Here is a 14670-nt window from a genome sequence, read left to right on the forward strand (position 1 = left end):
ACCCAGCTCCTCGGCCTGAGGTTTCCCAGCTCTGAACTGTGTGATAAAATCTGCTGATTGCCTGACTAAAAGCACAACAAATAGCAGATGCCCTTCAGCCTTGGGGCTAACTCAATGTCACTTGGGGGAGCTGAATGGTCCATGCAAATTATTCCTACCAAGCACAGTCTTGCAGGGGTCACTCCCTCCTCAAATCCTCGGGTTTAAACACAGCGGGAGCAAAAAGACAAATTGTTTTGAGGAAGGTGTTGGAGCTGGTTTGGGAGCCACTACTCACAATGGGCGGAATGGCAGCAGCTCTTTGCTTCAGCTGTTTCAAGTCCAGCGGCTTCTGAGGCGAGGAGCTGAGCCGGGTGTCATTAGTTGTGTTGAGGAGGCTGGGCCGGGAAGAGATAAGCCTGCATGGAAACACAAAGCACTGCAGTTAAGAATGGCTACTGTTATATCAGGAATCCTATGCCAGGGATAGGGAAACTGTGGCCCTACAAATGCACCCCACAGTTTGTTTTCAAAGCAAGCAATCAGTTCAGGGATCAGAGATGGATAATCTGTATCTCTGTACATGATTTTGTATAACAATTCGTCTCACCCCTGACCATTGGTCATGATGGCTGAGGATTAAGGGAGCCAGAGTCCAAAGACACCTGGAGGCATTACACTGGGCTACCCCGATCTAGACCAATCCCAATCCCAAGAGCAGCCTTCTGCAACAATCAGGCACCTGCTCCACCTCCACCTGCCAACCCCTTCCTGGTGTCCATGTGCACCCTGTGATATTTCTGTTGGGAAGCTGGTAAAATGCGAGCTAGATATTGGTACAGTTCAGTGGTTTTGCAGCTGGCTGATGGACTGCACCTAAAAAGTACTTACCAGCAGCTTCTTGTCAACCTGAACATGTGGTACCCCAGGGTTCTGTCCTGGGCCTGACGCTGCAAAGCAGCTCTAGAAATGACTGACTAGAGGAGCAGAGGAGTTGCTGAGTTGCTGATATCTTAAGCCAACAGAAACAGGATCCAAGATGATACTGACAGAACAGAGAACGTGGCCAAAATGAATGCCAGCAGAGATTAAGTGTAAATTTTTGCATTTAGGTTGGAAGAACAGCAGTAGACGTGTCAGTAGACCACAAGCTAAACATGAGGCAGCAGTACAATGTGGCAACAAAAAGGGCCACTTGCTTGCCTTGCCAGCCCCTGTGCCCAGATGCAGCTGTTGCTGGTGCCATCGCTCACCTACCCAGCTACTATCTGGTTCTTCAGAGCAGGTGGCACAATGAGTCAGTGTGTCTGACTGCTAACCAGCAGGCTGGTGGTTTGAGCTCACCCAGGGATGACTGTGGGCAGGATTCTTGCATTGCTGTGGGTTGGACTCGTAGTTGCTTCCAACTCTACAATTCTATGATTCTATCACCTGCCCATACCTCACTCTGAGTAAAGAAAGAGGCTGATACCCTTTTCCAGGATATAACTGCTCTGTATGGGTAAGCAGGACTCCCACCTCGCCTCTTCCATCCCAAGGAAGAGGAGCACGGCAATGGAATCCAGGGAGGGTGTCAATCAACAATGAGGGCTGGAAGAACCAAGGTCAGAAGGGGAGGGTGGTACTCTTGTTGCCAGGAACAGACCATCACCCCTCACACAGTGAGCGGCTGCATGCTCAGCAGTCTCACAAGGCCCAAGGGTCTTGCAAGCAAGCTTGCCTTGCCCCACCTTTCAAAGCTTGACTTGTGGGAATTGGGACAACTCTGTTGGTTCCACGCAGTTCTAAACTCCTTGCCCTGATCTAGGACTCTGTAAGGCTGGCCTGTTGCCTCCAGCCTGATTGGTCTCACCTTTCCCATCACCTCGTCTGTGTGTAAAGGCTACTGTGAGTCTGTGCTGCTGAGTTTGTACCTCCAGTGCTGCCTCAAGAGCTCTTCCTCCCTATCAAGTAAGAGCCTCTGTCATCGGTTTCTGAGCAGCCATCAGGCAACGTGGAGACCAAGTCCTCTGAGGAAAGCCTGAAGGCGTTGGGAATGTTTAGTCCTGAGGACTGATGATAAAGAGGCACATGTATATCAAAGCCATCTTCAAATATGTACAGCACTGTACAATATGTTATACAGTGGTTCCGCTCCTTTCTCCTGGGCTGTGTCCAGAAAGAGGTGTTGGGGGATGAGTGTTCAGAACCCTGGGCTCTCACTTGTGGGGTGCCTCAGGGCTCCATCCTCTCCCCCATGCTTTCTATCTATATCATGGGTAGGCAAACTAAGGCCCGGGGGCCGGATCCGGCCCAATCACCTTCTAAATCCAGCCCTTGGATGGCCCGGGAATCAGCATGTTTTTACATGAGTAGAATGTGTGCTTTTATTTAAAATGCACCTCTGGGTTATTTGTGGGGCATAGGAATTCGTTCTCCCCCCCCCAAAAAAAATATAGTCCAGGCCCCCAAAAGGTCTGAGGGACAGTGGACCGGCCCCCTGCTGAAAAAGTTTGCTGACCCCTGATCTATATGAAGCCGCTAGGAGAGATCTTCAGGGGGTTTGGGCTTGGTGTTCATCAGTATGCAGATGACACCCAGCTCTACCTCTCTTTTAAATTAGAACCAGTGAAGGCGGTGAAGGTCCTGTCTGAGTGCCTGGAGGCGGTTGGAGGATGGATGGTGGCTAACAGATTGAGGTTGAATTCTGACAAGACAGAAGTACTGTTTTGGGGGGACAGGGGGCGGGCGGGTGTGGAGGACTCCCTGGTCCTGAATGGGGCAACTGTGCCCCTGAAGGACCAGGTGCACAGCCTGGGAGTCATTTTGGACTCACAGCTGTCCATAGAGGCACAGGTTCAAATTCTAAGAAAAAGAGTTTAGACTAAACATGAAGAAGAATGTCCTGACAGTATGAAGTTGTACAACAGTGGGACGGACTTGTCTCCAAAAGCATCAGGCTCTTCCTTTGAAGAGGTTTTAAAGCAGAGGCTGGGGTCACATCCACATCATACAATGTAAGCATTTGGCTTCTTTCAAAGACTCCTAGGATCTGTAGCTTACCTGTGCAGAGCTGCAACTCCCAAACTACAGTTCCCAAGATTCTTTTGGGGAAGTCATATTCTTTTACTGTACGGTGTGGATTTGACCAGAATAGCCACCTTTCAGGGATGTGGTAGCGGTATGTGTCCTCCAATCGGAACAGAATTGCGGCAGATGACCTTCCCTGCTCAGAAGCCCACCTGCAGAGGAAAAAATCCTTCCCAAATACAGTGATCTATCAGAACCTGAGCACAAGCTAAGGCAAACAGCTTTCCAACAAAAAATCGGGGCTAGGCTAAGTTTGCCTTTCGTGCTGCAAGCCTAAAGGAGAGTTGAGGCAGAAGGGAGCCAATTGTTAATCAGCAAGTTTGAATTCTGTTCTCAGTTAGTGACATGCTCTGCAAGAGAGAGATAAGAATCTGGTTAGGGAGAGAGGAGGCGGGAGAGGAAACAGGGAGAAGGGGAGGAATGACCACATCTGGATTAACTAGAGCGGAAGAGCACAGAGTTCAAGGACACAGAGAGTCTGAAAGTCAAGAAGGTGTTTTATGATGGGGAGTGTGTATCTGTGTATGTGTGCGCGCGCACACATGGTGTGTGTGTGTGTGTGTGTGTGTGTGTGTGTGTGTGAGGGAGAGGGAGAGACCAGATGAGTTCTTTTATATGATCAGCAGCCAAATAAGCTCAACAACTCGCTCCACTATGGTGCAACTGCTTGCCAGAGGCAAGCCTCACAGATATGCAGTTGGAAACCCTTTGCACTATCTACCTCATAACAAAATTTTGAGATACTAGCAAAATGCCTGGCAGGACAACAGGTAGGGTACTTCATCTCATGTGGATCTCTTTGTGTTGTGTGGTGGGAAACCCCCCTCAGTGGCTGCCACATTATCCATCCTCACTGCAGCACTTTCGCCGCCCCAGGAGTGAATGGCAGCATTCACTTACATGGGAGCAATAAAAGAGGGCCGACATTGTCGTAAGAGGCTGGGGCCTAGCCACTAAGAATCAAGCTTCCTCTAGATCTGTATAGCCTAGTTTCTTTTTTGTGGTCACTCCAGAGCAAGGGTCAGCAAACTTTTTCAGCAGGGGGCCGGTCCACTGTCCCTCAGACCTTGGGGGGGGGGGCGGACTATATTTTTTTTGGGGGGGGGGATGAACAAATTCCTATGCCCCACAAATTACCCAGAGATGCATTTTTAATAAAAGCACACATTCTACTCATGTAAAAACACGCTGATTCCCGGACCATCCGCAGGCCGGATTTAGAAGGCGATTGGGCCAGATCTGGCCCCCAGGCCTTAGGCTGCCTACCATGCTCTGTGGTAGAATGTTCCAAACAGGCAAAACTACCTCATGGATACTAGCCAATAGAACCTGAATGAAGACAATGCGTGAAAGAGAGGTAAGCCAAAGGTAACAGAGCAGAAAAAGCAGATACAAGAGGACGTCTCTCACACAATTCAAAGGCTGCTTCAGATGGGGCATCCCAGACCGAAACGGCCTGAACAGGAAAATGCATGGGAGTCTCTGGTGCAACAATTAGGATTACGCATGAGGCGACTCTGCAATTTAACATATGCTCCTGGCAAAATTACAAGACGTACTCCCACTTCCATAAGGAAGCCTGCCTTACAACCTTTAGAACCCAAGTTTTGCACTAATCACAGACCATGCAGGTCTTCTGCACTTGCAGGAGTACAGAAAACTGGATATTTCAAGAGTTCTACAGCAGACAGTTTTCTGTGTTGGCAACAGACTGGAGGATCAGAAAATCCCAAATGCACCCCCTCTACGATTATGCGACACGGCAAAATCCCATGGCCACAAACTATGCAGTTACTGTGTAGTCCAATACACCAGGGATAGAGTACCCTGGTGTTCTCCAGATGCTGCTGAATACACCTCCATCATCTTTGACCACTGGTCCCTGCTGGTTGTAGCTAATCTGCAGGGGCAGGGCACAGACTTCCCATCCCTGCCATACACCTTGCAGGTGGTGCACAGGCTGAAGAGCTGTGGATGACGTTCCATCAAGTCCCTCAAAGTTTGCTATGTGAAGGCACTTCCAGTTCTTACGAACAATACACTGGCATCAGTAGTCCACACTTCTGTGAAACAGGTGGGTGGTGGAAGACTAGACTGTGCCATGGGCAGACTCTGCGTGGCCTGTAGGTATCAGAAGCACTAGGAGAGAGAGAATCTGATCCTGCAAAAGAGACACATGCAGATTTGTCTCCAGTTGGTGTGGCTGCCACATTGGGTGAGCTGATTGTCCAGCTCAGCCAAGCAAAATGAGTTCTTCTTCATTAAGAACGCAAAAGAAGTGGAAAGGCTCATTCTCACAACATAGTTAGCTCCCTGGGAAGCAGCATCCCAGGTGGCACCGTGTCAGCCGGCATCTCGGGTCTACCGAGGGTCAAAGACCACAGTAATTTCTGGCTGGGGTCAGTGGACATCTCCCAGACTCATCAAGAGACATGGAAGAGGAGGAAGAGAGATCCCAGGGCAGATCATATGGGGGTTTGTTCCCTTTGTGCTTGTTTGTCAGCCTGAGCTTGGAGTGACCTTGAAATTTAGGCAGTGAAATAACCAGCTAAAATAAACCAGGAGGAGGCGAAGAGCCTGGCTTTAAAACCCACTAGCAATTGCAGAGGGCACTGAGAGAGCTACGGGGGGGTGGGGAGCCCTGAATTTTGACCTAGCTCCCCTGATGTGGGGAACAGAGGGAAGTTTCAGTGTCGTGGCCTCTGCTACAGAGCTATCTGAAAGCATGCCCCGTGCTTTCACCTGGCTTTTGAAATTCTGACGCCCTTTCAGTTCAGCAAGGCCTGAACCTCTATGAACCTCTGTTCAGTTCCAGGTCACGGACAGTTCTTTGCCCACATAACATTGCTCATCCGGTTATTGCTTCTTTACTTGCTTCAGTCCTGGATTTGTTTACACATTTGCTCACCCCAGTGTGAGTCTTACAACTTGAAGCAGGCACTTGGAAACATCTGCGCTTACTGGCTTTCACCTATATTTCAAGAGATTTAGGCTACCTACCTCTGGGAGCTTTGCTTAATAATAATAATAATAATAATAATAATAATAATAATAATAATAAATTTTATTTATATCCCGCCCTCCCCAGCCGAAGCTGGGCTCAGGGCAGCTAACAACAATCAAAATAATCCAGCATTCTAAAAACATTCATTATAAAATTAATTAAATATCAAATTGATGGCAACCATTAAGCAAAATTCTGTGCAGATTGCCAGAGGAGGGGGTCAGGCTGCGCCCTGACCAAAGGCCTGGTGGAACAGCTCTGTCTTGCAGGCCCTGCGGAAAGATGTCAAGTCCTGCAGGGCCCTAGTCTCTTGTGACAGAGCGTTCCACCAGATTGGAGCCGCGGTCGAGAAAGCCCTGGCTCTATGTTTGCTCCTGGATAAAAACTGTTAACAGTTTAACATCAGTGACTCTTACTCGCTACTCCATCTTGCGACACTTGGGTAAGAAAAAGCAGCCCAGTGCATTAAACTAAGACACCTTAAATAGCAAAACTCACTGGCTTTGGCAAAAAGGGGCGTGCTCCTCTGTGTATTTTGTTCCCTTTACTTTGGGATAACTGACCAGAAATTGAGCTTTAAAAAAACACCAAATTTTTAAAAATCACTGAGGAGCATATCAGAACCTTCCAGCTGCTGCCACAAGGGCAACAAACGCTTGACAAAAGATTCCTCGGGGTTTCTTTCAGAACACCCAGTTCTCAGTCTTGCTTCCTCAGTTTATTTTATTTTATTTTATTTGTTATTATTTAGAAAGCAGATGCCAGGAGACCAGGCCCAGACTGAAGAGCAAGGACGTAGAATGGATCCATGGCTCACGACCAAGGGGCCTACGTGTCAGTAAGCAATCCCTGGAACTTCTTTACAACCAGCAGTTGGGGTTCAGGCATGGTCTAGGAGGCCAGAGGATGTAAGGTCTCCCTGTTGAGCTGGAAACAAGAGAGGTCTGTGGCTCCTTGTTCCCGATTCCATTCCTGCCCTCCTCGCTGCCTGCACTTCTTTTGCTACCGACGGCGGATTGTTTCCCAACCTTACTTTTGGATCATGTTTGGGACCCTCTGTGTTTGACCCTGGCTTTTTTGAGACTATGCTGCACCTCAAACCCTGCTTGGGTAAGCGCTTGGATAAATGTGTTTTACCTCCTTAGGCTGAGATCCTGGCTCCTGAGGGCAGCCCTTGGAGCATAACAGTGGCGTATTAGTGCCAGGGGATACCAGGGTTTGGACATTTATGGGGCAGGGTAGTCAGACTCCTAGTCTGTTAGGTAACAGGTTGGAAGGGCAACAGGTTCAACCGTCAAATGTTGTCCCAGGAAGTTTTAAACTACTAAGCAAATAGGATAAGGTTTCTTCTTGGCACCTTAGAACATTCTCTGGTCACCTGACATTAACAGCCTTACCTCTCTCTTAGCAATGAACTGACAACAGTTAACTTATGTCTCCACAGGCCGGCCTTCTGCATTCATTTATATTTAGCATGACCTACAGCTGAACTTTTATTCCTAGCACTGCCAGAAGTCTTTATAAAATATATATGTAAAGATAATTATCTTGGGGGACTAGGTTTTTTTAAAAAAACACAACGGAAAGAGCTAAAAGCTGTTATTACCTTTGCTTTGGCTTGGCAATAGCTGGCAAGAGCGGCAGAGTGATGGAGGGCAGCCAGCGAAGTACTCCCTGAGCACCACTTCTATGAACTGTGCTTCATCTCACTGCTCTCCTCGGGGCTTACCCACAACGTAGCTTTCCGCTGCTAAAATGTGCATGCTGGCAATTCACTGCCTGTGCTGGCCTTTTTATCTGGCTGCAGGCCCTTCTCCTATATTGCTGAGAGGCACAGTGAATGGTGGCGTCTGGGCCCATCCTGCCACCCAGCCGAGCATCAGGATAGGGCAGGAGCCTTACTTCCTCCTCCAACACCAACACTCCCGGGCCAACTTTGACAGGCAGCCGGTAGCAACCACCTGACCCATGCTCCTTTGCACCTGCGGTTTGAAGTAAAACCGTGTAGCTGAATGCAACCGACAGCTGATTGTGGGTGCTTGCTCTGGAGATCCTGGCAGCCCTTGCAAAAGGCACACAGGGGCTTACAGGTGCCACCAATTGGCTGGTTGGTGGTACCTGCAAAACCCGGTTTCAGCCATGAGCCTTATTTTCATCTGCCCCATACCCCTTATGGTATATGATGTCAGGTAGGCTTGGCCAAGTATCAAGAGGTTTCCTACAGTTGGTCTGCAAAAACTTAACATTTGGAATGGATCTTGCAAGCCACCCAGCCCAACCTTTGGCACAGCATGGCCACCCAGCCCCTGTTTAAATGCCCCCTCTACTGGTCATAGAGTACATCCCATGTGCAGAGGTAGCAGAGACCACCAGGTGCAGAGGAGAAACAAGGGAGGAATGCAGCTGCCTGCATTTGTTGCCTATGGCATTGGGCTGGCCTTTATCCAGCCAGACACTTTCAGGGGGAAAGGGTTAACGGAGCCTTGTTCAGAGATATCATCATATGAGGAGCCTGGAATAGCTCAGTCAGTAGAGCAGGAGACTCTTAATCTCATGGTTGTGGGCTTGAGCCCGTTGGGCAAAAGCTTCTTGCATTGCAGGGGGTTGGGCTAGATGACCCTTGTGGTCCCTTCCAGCGCTACAATGCTTTGATTCTATGATCCATTGCCGTCATTAGTCCTGCAGCACTGTCAGGATCAGGCATGGGTTGGCAGACTGACGCAGGAGGAGAAGGAAGAAATGGGGGGAGAGGCTGAATGGGGAGAATCTGGGTTGGATTCCCGTCTCCAATCAGATTTTGGTAATTTTGGAAGGGGGAGCAGGGGTGCCAGCTCTCCTCTCTGACCTACCTGAGGAACAGGGAGCCACAGTGGAGGCTGGGGAGCACTTTGGACAGCTGAGAAGAGGAGAGGCTGGACAGGAGGCGGCTGTGACTACACAGGAGCCTAAACAGGGAGAGTGCAGCCGTGTCGCCCAGGACCAGGTGCCACCTCCACAGATGGGAGCAGACCCACCCCCTTCCAACAGAGTGCACACCTGCAGTTCTGATATTCCCGTAGGGCGAGAAGGTCACCTGAGTGAACACATGACATCTTGTCCATGAAAGGTGCTGGGAGGGGCAGGAAAACTTGTTGGGACATCTTCATTGCTCCCTTCCAGGTCTCAGCTCCTTGCTCTGCTACAGAACTCCTGAATTGTGATTCCTGAGTACTGTGTTTGCTGCCGAGCCTGTCCTGTTACTTGCCTGAATAAATATATCCTGCTTACTTATAAGGAAGAGCTTCTGTCTCTCTGTGCTGGGAGGGAGCCAGGACACTTCCACACAATACAAGAATCAGGCTGCAGTGCAGTGGCACCTACATTTTCATCCTTTTCCATTAAGGTATTGGTCATCTCTGTTGTCTTTTTTGGTGCCTACTGAAGACTCTCCTCTTCCAACAAGTCTTTTAAACGGAGATATTTGATCCGAGTCTACATCTATTTTAAAGCTGTTTATGTATGGTTTTTTAAAGTTTGTATTGTTTTGTATGTGAATTTTTAATTTTAATTTTTTATATATGGAACGTTTTGAACTTACTTTTACATTTATTCTGTTTTGTTTTATGTAATTGTATTTATTTTTATAATTAAATATTTTACTGTTGTAAACACCCCCCCCCCCAGGGTCTTATAAGTAGAGGGTGGGCAAGAAAGCTTCTAAGTTAATAAATAAACAAAAGAGCAGGGCTTTTTAATCTCTAGCAGGAAGATGGGCCTGCTGGACTGACCATGGGGTGACCACTGCAAGGGCTCAGATGCAAGCACAGAATCCTACAGCCAGGGTGAGGGCAAGACATTAGGTCTGAAGTGCCCTGGGAGTGATGCAATCACAATGGCTGGGGATGGAAGGATCAGCGTGATTAAAAAAACTTTTCTGGATTAACCAATACCCTGCATTGGACCTCCTCCAGAAACTATGGGTAGCCTGACTGAAGGGGAGGGTCTCTCCTGCATAAGCCATTCACTGGACGTCAAATGCAGACTGAACACACTGTGAGCACCTATAACTGGGCAAAGAGAGAATGACGGCCTCCCATAACTCTAAGGTAGCTTTAGCATATTTGACTTATTTAATTCATTTTCAAAGTATATGTCTCACTCAGCAGCAAATCTATAAATCATTGTCTGCAAGCCGACTGTCTCATTTAGATGAAAGCCAAGATTCCCTGTGAGTTTGGGAACCAGAACTTTAAGCAGATGCCTAAGAATCAGAGCCATTAACCTTCACTCATGTTTAAATACGGCTACTTCTTTATTGTTTGGGGGGGGTGCGCGCGCGCACACATCTGGCCTGCTTCCACCCTAAGGAACAATTTGTGCCCCCAATGAACCAAAGGCTCTTGTTTGTTCCTGCAAGTGCCCAACCCTCACTTGATGAATGGCTGTATGGGAGTATGGATCCAAGAGGCATTTAATGAAATTGACCGAGGCTATGCACTAAACCACAAATCACTTGTCACCCAGCGAAAGCAGACACTTGTCCTAATCAAGAACAGGCCACTGGCATGAGATGTGACCATATTGCATCACATGACCTTCTTTAACCCCTGACAATGGGCATCGATCCTGAACAGTATAAGCACCAGGGCCATAAAGTTGCCCTTTCAATTACTGTCACTGGCAATGCGAGGCTCAAAGAGCCAAGGCGCCACAAATCATTAAGCAAGTGCAAAACCCCACTGAGGATAGCAGTGCAATAAGTCAGCGACTTTTAAGCTGCTGGTTACAGGAATGGTGCCCATCCACAGGCAGTTAAGAGAAATTTGCAGACGGTTCTGCTAGCATACAGGAAGTCATATTTCTTTGGCAACAAACACAACTCTCACTCCTAGATCCAGATACTGTCTCTCACTGCTGGATGGATGGGACTTGAGTCCTCAGGACTGTGTAAAAGCAATCCCTCCCCTCAGCGCCCCCCTCTGCCCCTCATTTCCTTTCCAATTCCTCCCCTTGCCCCACTCCCCAATTGATAAGAAAACCTAAACCATATAAAATCAAGTATGAGGCATTTAAACACCCAGAATGTGAAGTTTCTGATCAAAAGAACTTTTGGCAGATGGAAGCAAAATCCTACAAAGCTCCATAAATTACAACACACGAAACAACTTCCCTTCTCTGGTCCCTGAAGGCATTAGTTAACATGCGTTGAAAAGTCGGTGTCCCTTACAATCCTTTAATTGCCTGTGATTGGTACACAAAAGTCAACCCCACCCAACTGAAAACCAGACACAGTTCTACAGAGGCCCTCACTCCATTCAGGAAAAACATGATTTCAAATCTCCAGACACCAACATTAAACCTTTTTTTAAAACGCTTAGGTAACTTGGCAGCTGGGTTTAGGTATTAAGATTGCTTCTATAAGGGTTCCTCCATATGACCTATCCATTCAGCATTCATCCTTGCTTGCGTGAATAAAGGTTGGATTATATCTGGTCTTTACTGAGAATTTGTGCTGAATTGTTTGCGGGGAGGTTACATAACAATGAGTATTCATCCTGATTTGCTTCCTTTTACTCATTTGCTCACCCCACACTTTGCAATGCAATGCCTGTCACTTTCCTAACTGCAAAACAGTAAGTTTCTTTTTTAATGTGGATTTGTTGTGCCAGGGCAACAAAGCACTTTAATAATCCACTTTAATTTTGCAAACCTTTCCCAAAATACGGAGTGTCTGGAGGCCTCTTAACTCTTCCACGTTTCCCACTCCATTTGCTCCTCACTCACTTGCTTTTGTCACCAGCATCCTGCTCGTCCATCTCATCGGCACTGCACGTGGCACTGGAGTCGCTGTCAGGATTTGCTCCCTTCCCAGCTTTGTGGTTCTCCTTCTTTTCTGCTTTGGGTGCTCCCTCAGCCCCTGTCACAACACTGCTGTTGCTGTTTTCTGTGACCTGGTCACTGTCCTTCTCCTGGTAGACCTCTCCCTTCTCCATTTTTATTTCACCCCTGCTGGGTTCTGGGCTCTTGGGCTTTTCCTCGGCCTCCTCCGTTTTCACCACATCAACTGTTTGCTCTGCTTGTGGCTTCTCTTCAGTGCAAGTTGGTTCAGGGGCCTCCTCCTCCACTGCTTGGATGGTGGCAGGATTTGCTTCTGGGGAACTAGCGGTTTCCTCCATCTTAACAGCCGGTTCTTCTCCAGCATTGCTTCTGGTGTCTGGGGCTGGTTTGGGTCCATTCTCTGTGCTCTCTTTGGCTTCTGGTCTTGGAGAAGGGAGGCTCTCTGTGTCTGAGCTATTATTCACTGCAACTGGAATTAGAAAAACACATTAAGAACACAAGATCAACCCAGCTGGGTCAGGCCAGTGGCCCATCTGGTTCTGGTTCTCAGAGTCACCAACCAAATGCTTATGGGAAGCCCACAAGTGCAACAGCCCTCTCCTCCCCGCCTGTGTTTCCCAGCAACCACTGCTTCCGACAGTGGAGGGAGCACTCAGCCATCTATCCTGGTAGCCACATTATTTTCTATTTACTTGGTGTGGTAGCATTTGCTGTGCCCAAATAGTAACACATAAAGCTATGAGCCCCCACCCCACATCCCCAAGCTGATTTATTTATTTTTTAACAGTCTGAACAGGGCATGGTGCAAAGCTAGAAATTTGATAGATGATTTCCCTAAACTGCATTGGGTGCATGGCATACACACAGAGTGCAAATCTTCTTTTCTATGCACCTATTATTTTTTATTATTATAGACAATATTGTAAAGATGGAATTTTCACTACAGATACATTCAAGGATATTGTCTTGACACCTTCTTTTGAAGCAGCCACACACACACACACCCCACCCTCCCCCCACCTGTATACCACACTTAATCACAGCACATATTTTTACACAATATACACCTTCCCAATGCTACACATGTGAATACGACTCATCTAGAATGATTTATAAAAATGTCTTGCTTGTGCTAGACTGTCTGCAGACTTACAACTTAAAAATATATCCAGGGCTACAGCTGTGATAACACAAGGAACTGTCCAAGCAGTTTGCTTAAAAAGGACCTAATCAATCAATGTCTCAAACAGAAGGTTGCTCTCCTATAATCACTGATAATCAATAGGAAACTTAAACTACCCCTCACTTCAAGTTCTGTACTCAAAATCACTAATATGGTCTAGAATCTCTCTCTACTTCACCTACAGGAAACCACTGAGGGAGGCGGAACTCTGCAATGCTTTATCCAAGGGATGGCCAATTGGCTGTCTACTAGCTGGATCCATACCCCAAAGGAATATAATTTACCCACTGGTTACCGAAGGTGTGGTAAAAGTTTGGACCATCACTTTCACTGGTGAGGGGAAGGGTTTTTATTTTTATAGGTATAGGTTGAATACAATGCTAGTCCTACTCAAAGCAGACCCATTGAAATGAACAAAAATGACTAACTGAGGCCTATTACTTTCAGTGGATGTACTCTGAGTAAAATTTAGTTGAATACTGCTGGAAGTGTCAGGGTACAGCTCCATGTACACTGTAAGCTGATGTACCTACATGAGAAAGGGCAGACAGGAGGAACTGCCAAGCCTCCTAGACTGTCCTCCTTATGCTGACCTTCCTTTGGTGTTAAGATGGGTGCTCTTAGGGGAGGGTGGCCGTATTTCAAAAAGTAAAAATATGAATCTGGACATTTTTTTTTGGCAAAGTTGTTGAGCTTTTATGGCAAAATCGCAAAAAAAGTTGATGTTTTTGAGCTATTTTTATGGAAATTGGCAAAAACGACCCTGCCGACATGGGTTGCCATATGTCTGGATTTTCCCAGCCATTTTGCTGATTTCCACCTGGACACTGCTTCCGACTTGAGTATTCTGGATATGTCTGACCTGGCCCCACCTCCTCCTCCATGAGACATACTTGGAGCTTTCTCTTGCTGAGGTGAAAGAGAGGCATGGCTTCCACCTTAGACAGAACTAGATCTTTCCTATCAAACATGTATTTCCTGTAGTAAGCATAGCTTTCGCATTTTGCAAATTCAGGGCTCATTCCTATTTCCTTTTGTGCCATGCTTTCTAGGTCTGAATCGTAGAATTGTAGAGTTGGGAGGGACCAGGAGGGTCGTCAATTGTAACTCCCTGCAATGTAGGACTCTTTTGTCCAATGTGGGGCTTGAACCCATGACCCTAAAACTAAGAGTCTCATGCTCTACTGACTGAGCTATGCCAAGTCTGAGCGGTAGTTGCCCCCTCCTCTCACTTTCCCTTGGAAAACCCATGTTTTACCATTGAATTGGAGCTAATCTGCAGAAAACCCAATTGCAGTTTGCTCTGATTTAGCAGTAATATGTGGGTTTTCCCAGGGAAAGCAGTGGAAGTTAAAAAAAAAAACCCTGCTTGGACACAGAGCTGGAAATCCCAGACCTGTGCCTTAAAGCGTGGCACAAAAGGAAGTCTGGATGAGTCCTTAGTCTCAGTGTGATTATATCCAGGGAAACAGATGCTTCTCCAACAGAGATTCTGCTGAACATTTAAACTCCGAATGCCATCAGGTGCAACCCTATGTGTGTGAGAGAGTAATAAAGAGTTCCACACTTGAATGTTACGTCTCCATCTGGCTTCTGCATGGGATGACCCTCGCATGTC

General features: G+C 47.3%; 1 protein-coding gene across 23 annotated transcripts in view; it reads right to left on the bottom strand.

Annotated features, from left to right (window-relative positions):
* NCOR2 (nuclear receptor corepressor 2) overlaps nt 1–14670 on the bottom strand; it is a 359036-nt gene that overhangs the window by 65569 nt on the left and 278797 nt on the right. For all 23 annotated transcript variants that reach the window (XM_080985614.1, XM_080985620.1, XM_080985617.1 and 20 more), the window contains 2 exons: nt 11816–12338; nt 278–398 (listed from right to left, as the gene is read on the bottom strand). In XM_080985614.1, the coding sequence (XP_080841740.1) occupies nt 278–398; nt 11816–12338 (644 nt within the window). The remainder of the gene's footprint in view (nt 1–277; nt 399–11815; nt 12339–14670) is intronic.

The sequence above is a fragment of the Podarcis pityusensis genome (genome assembly GCF_964106645.2).
Source record: "Podarcis pityusensis genome assembly, chromosome: 16".
NCBI classification, from domain to species: domain Eukaryota; kingdom Metazoa; phylum Chordata; class Lepidosauria; order Squamata; family Lacertidae; genus Podarcis; species Podarcis pityusensis.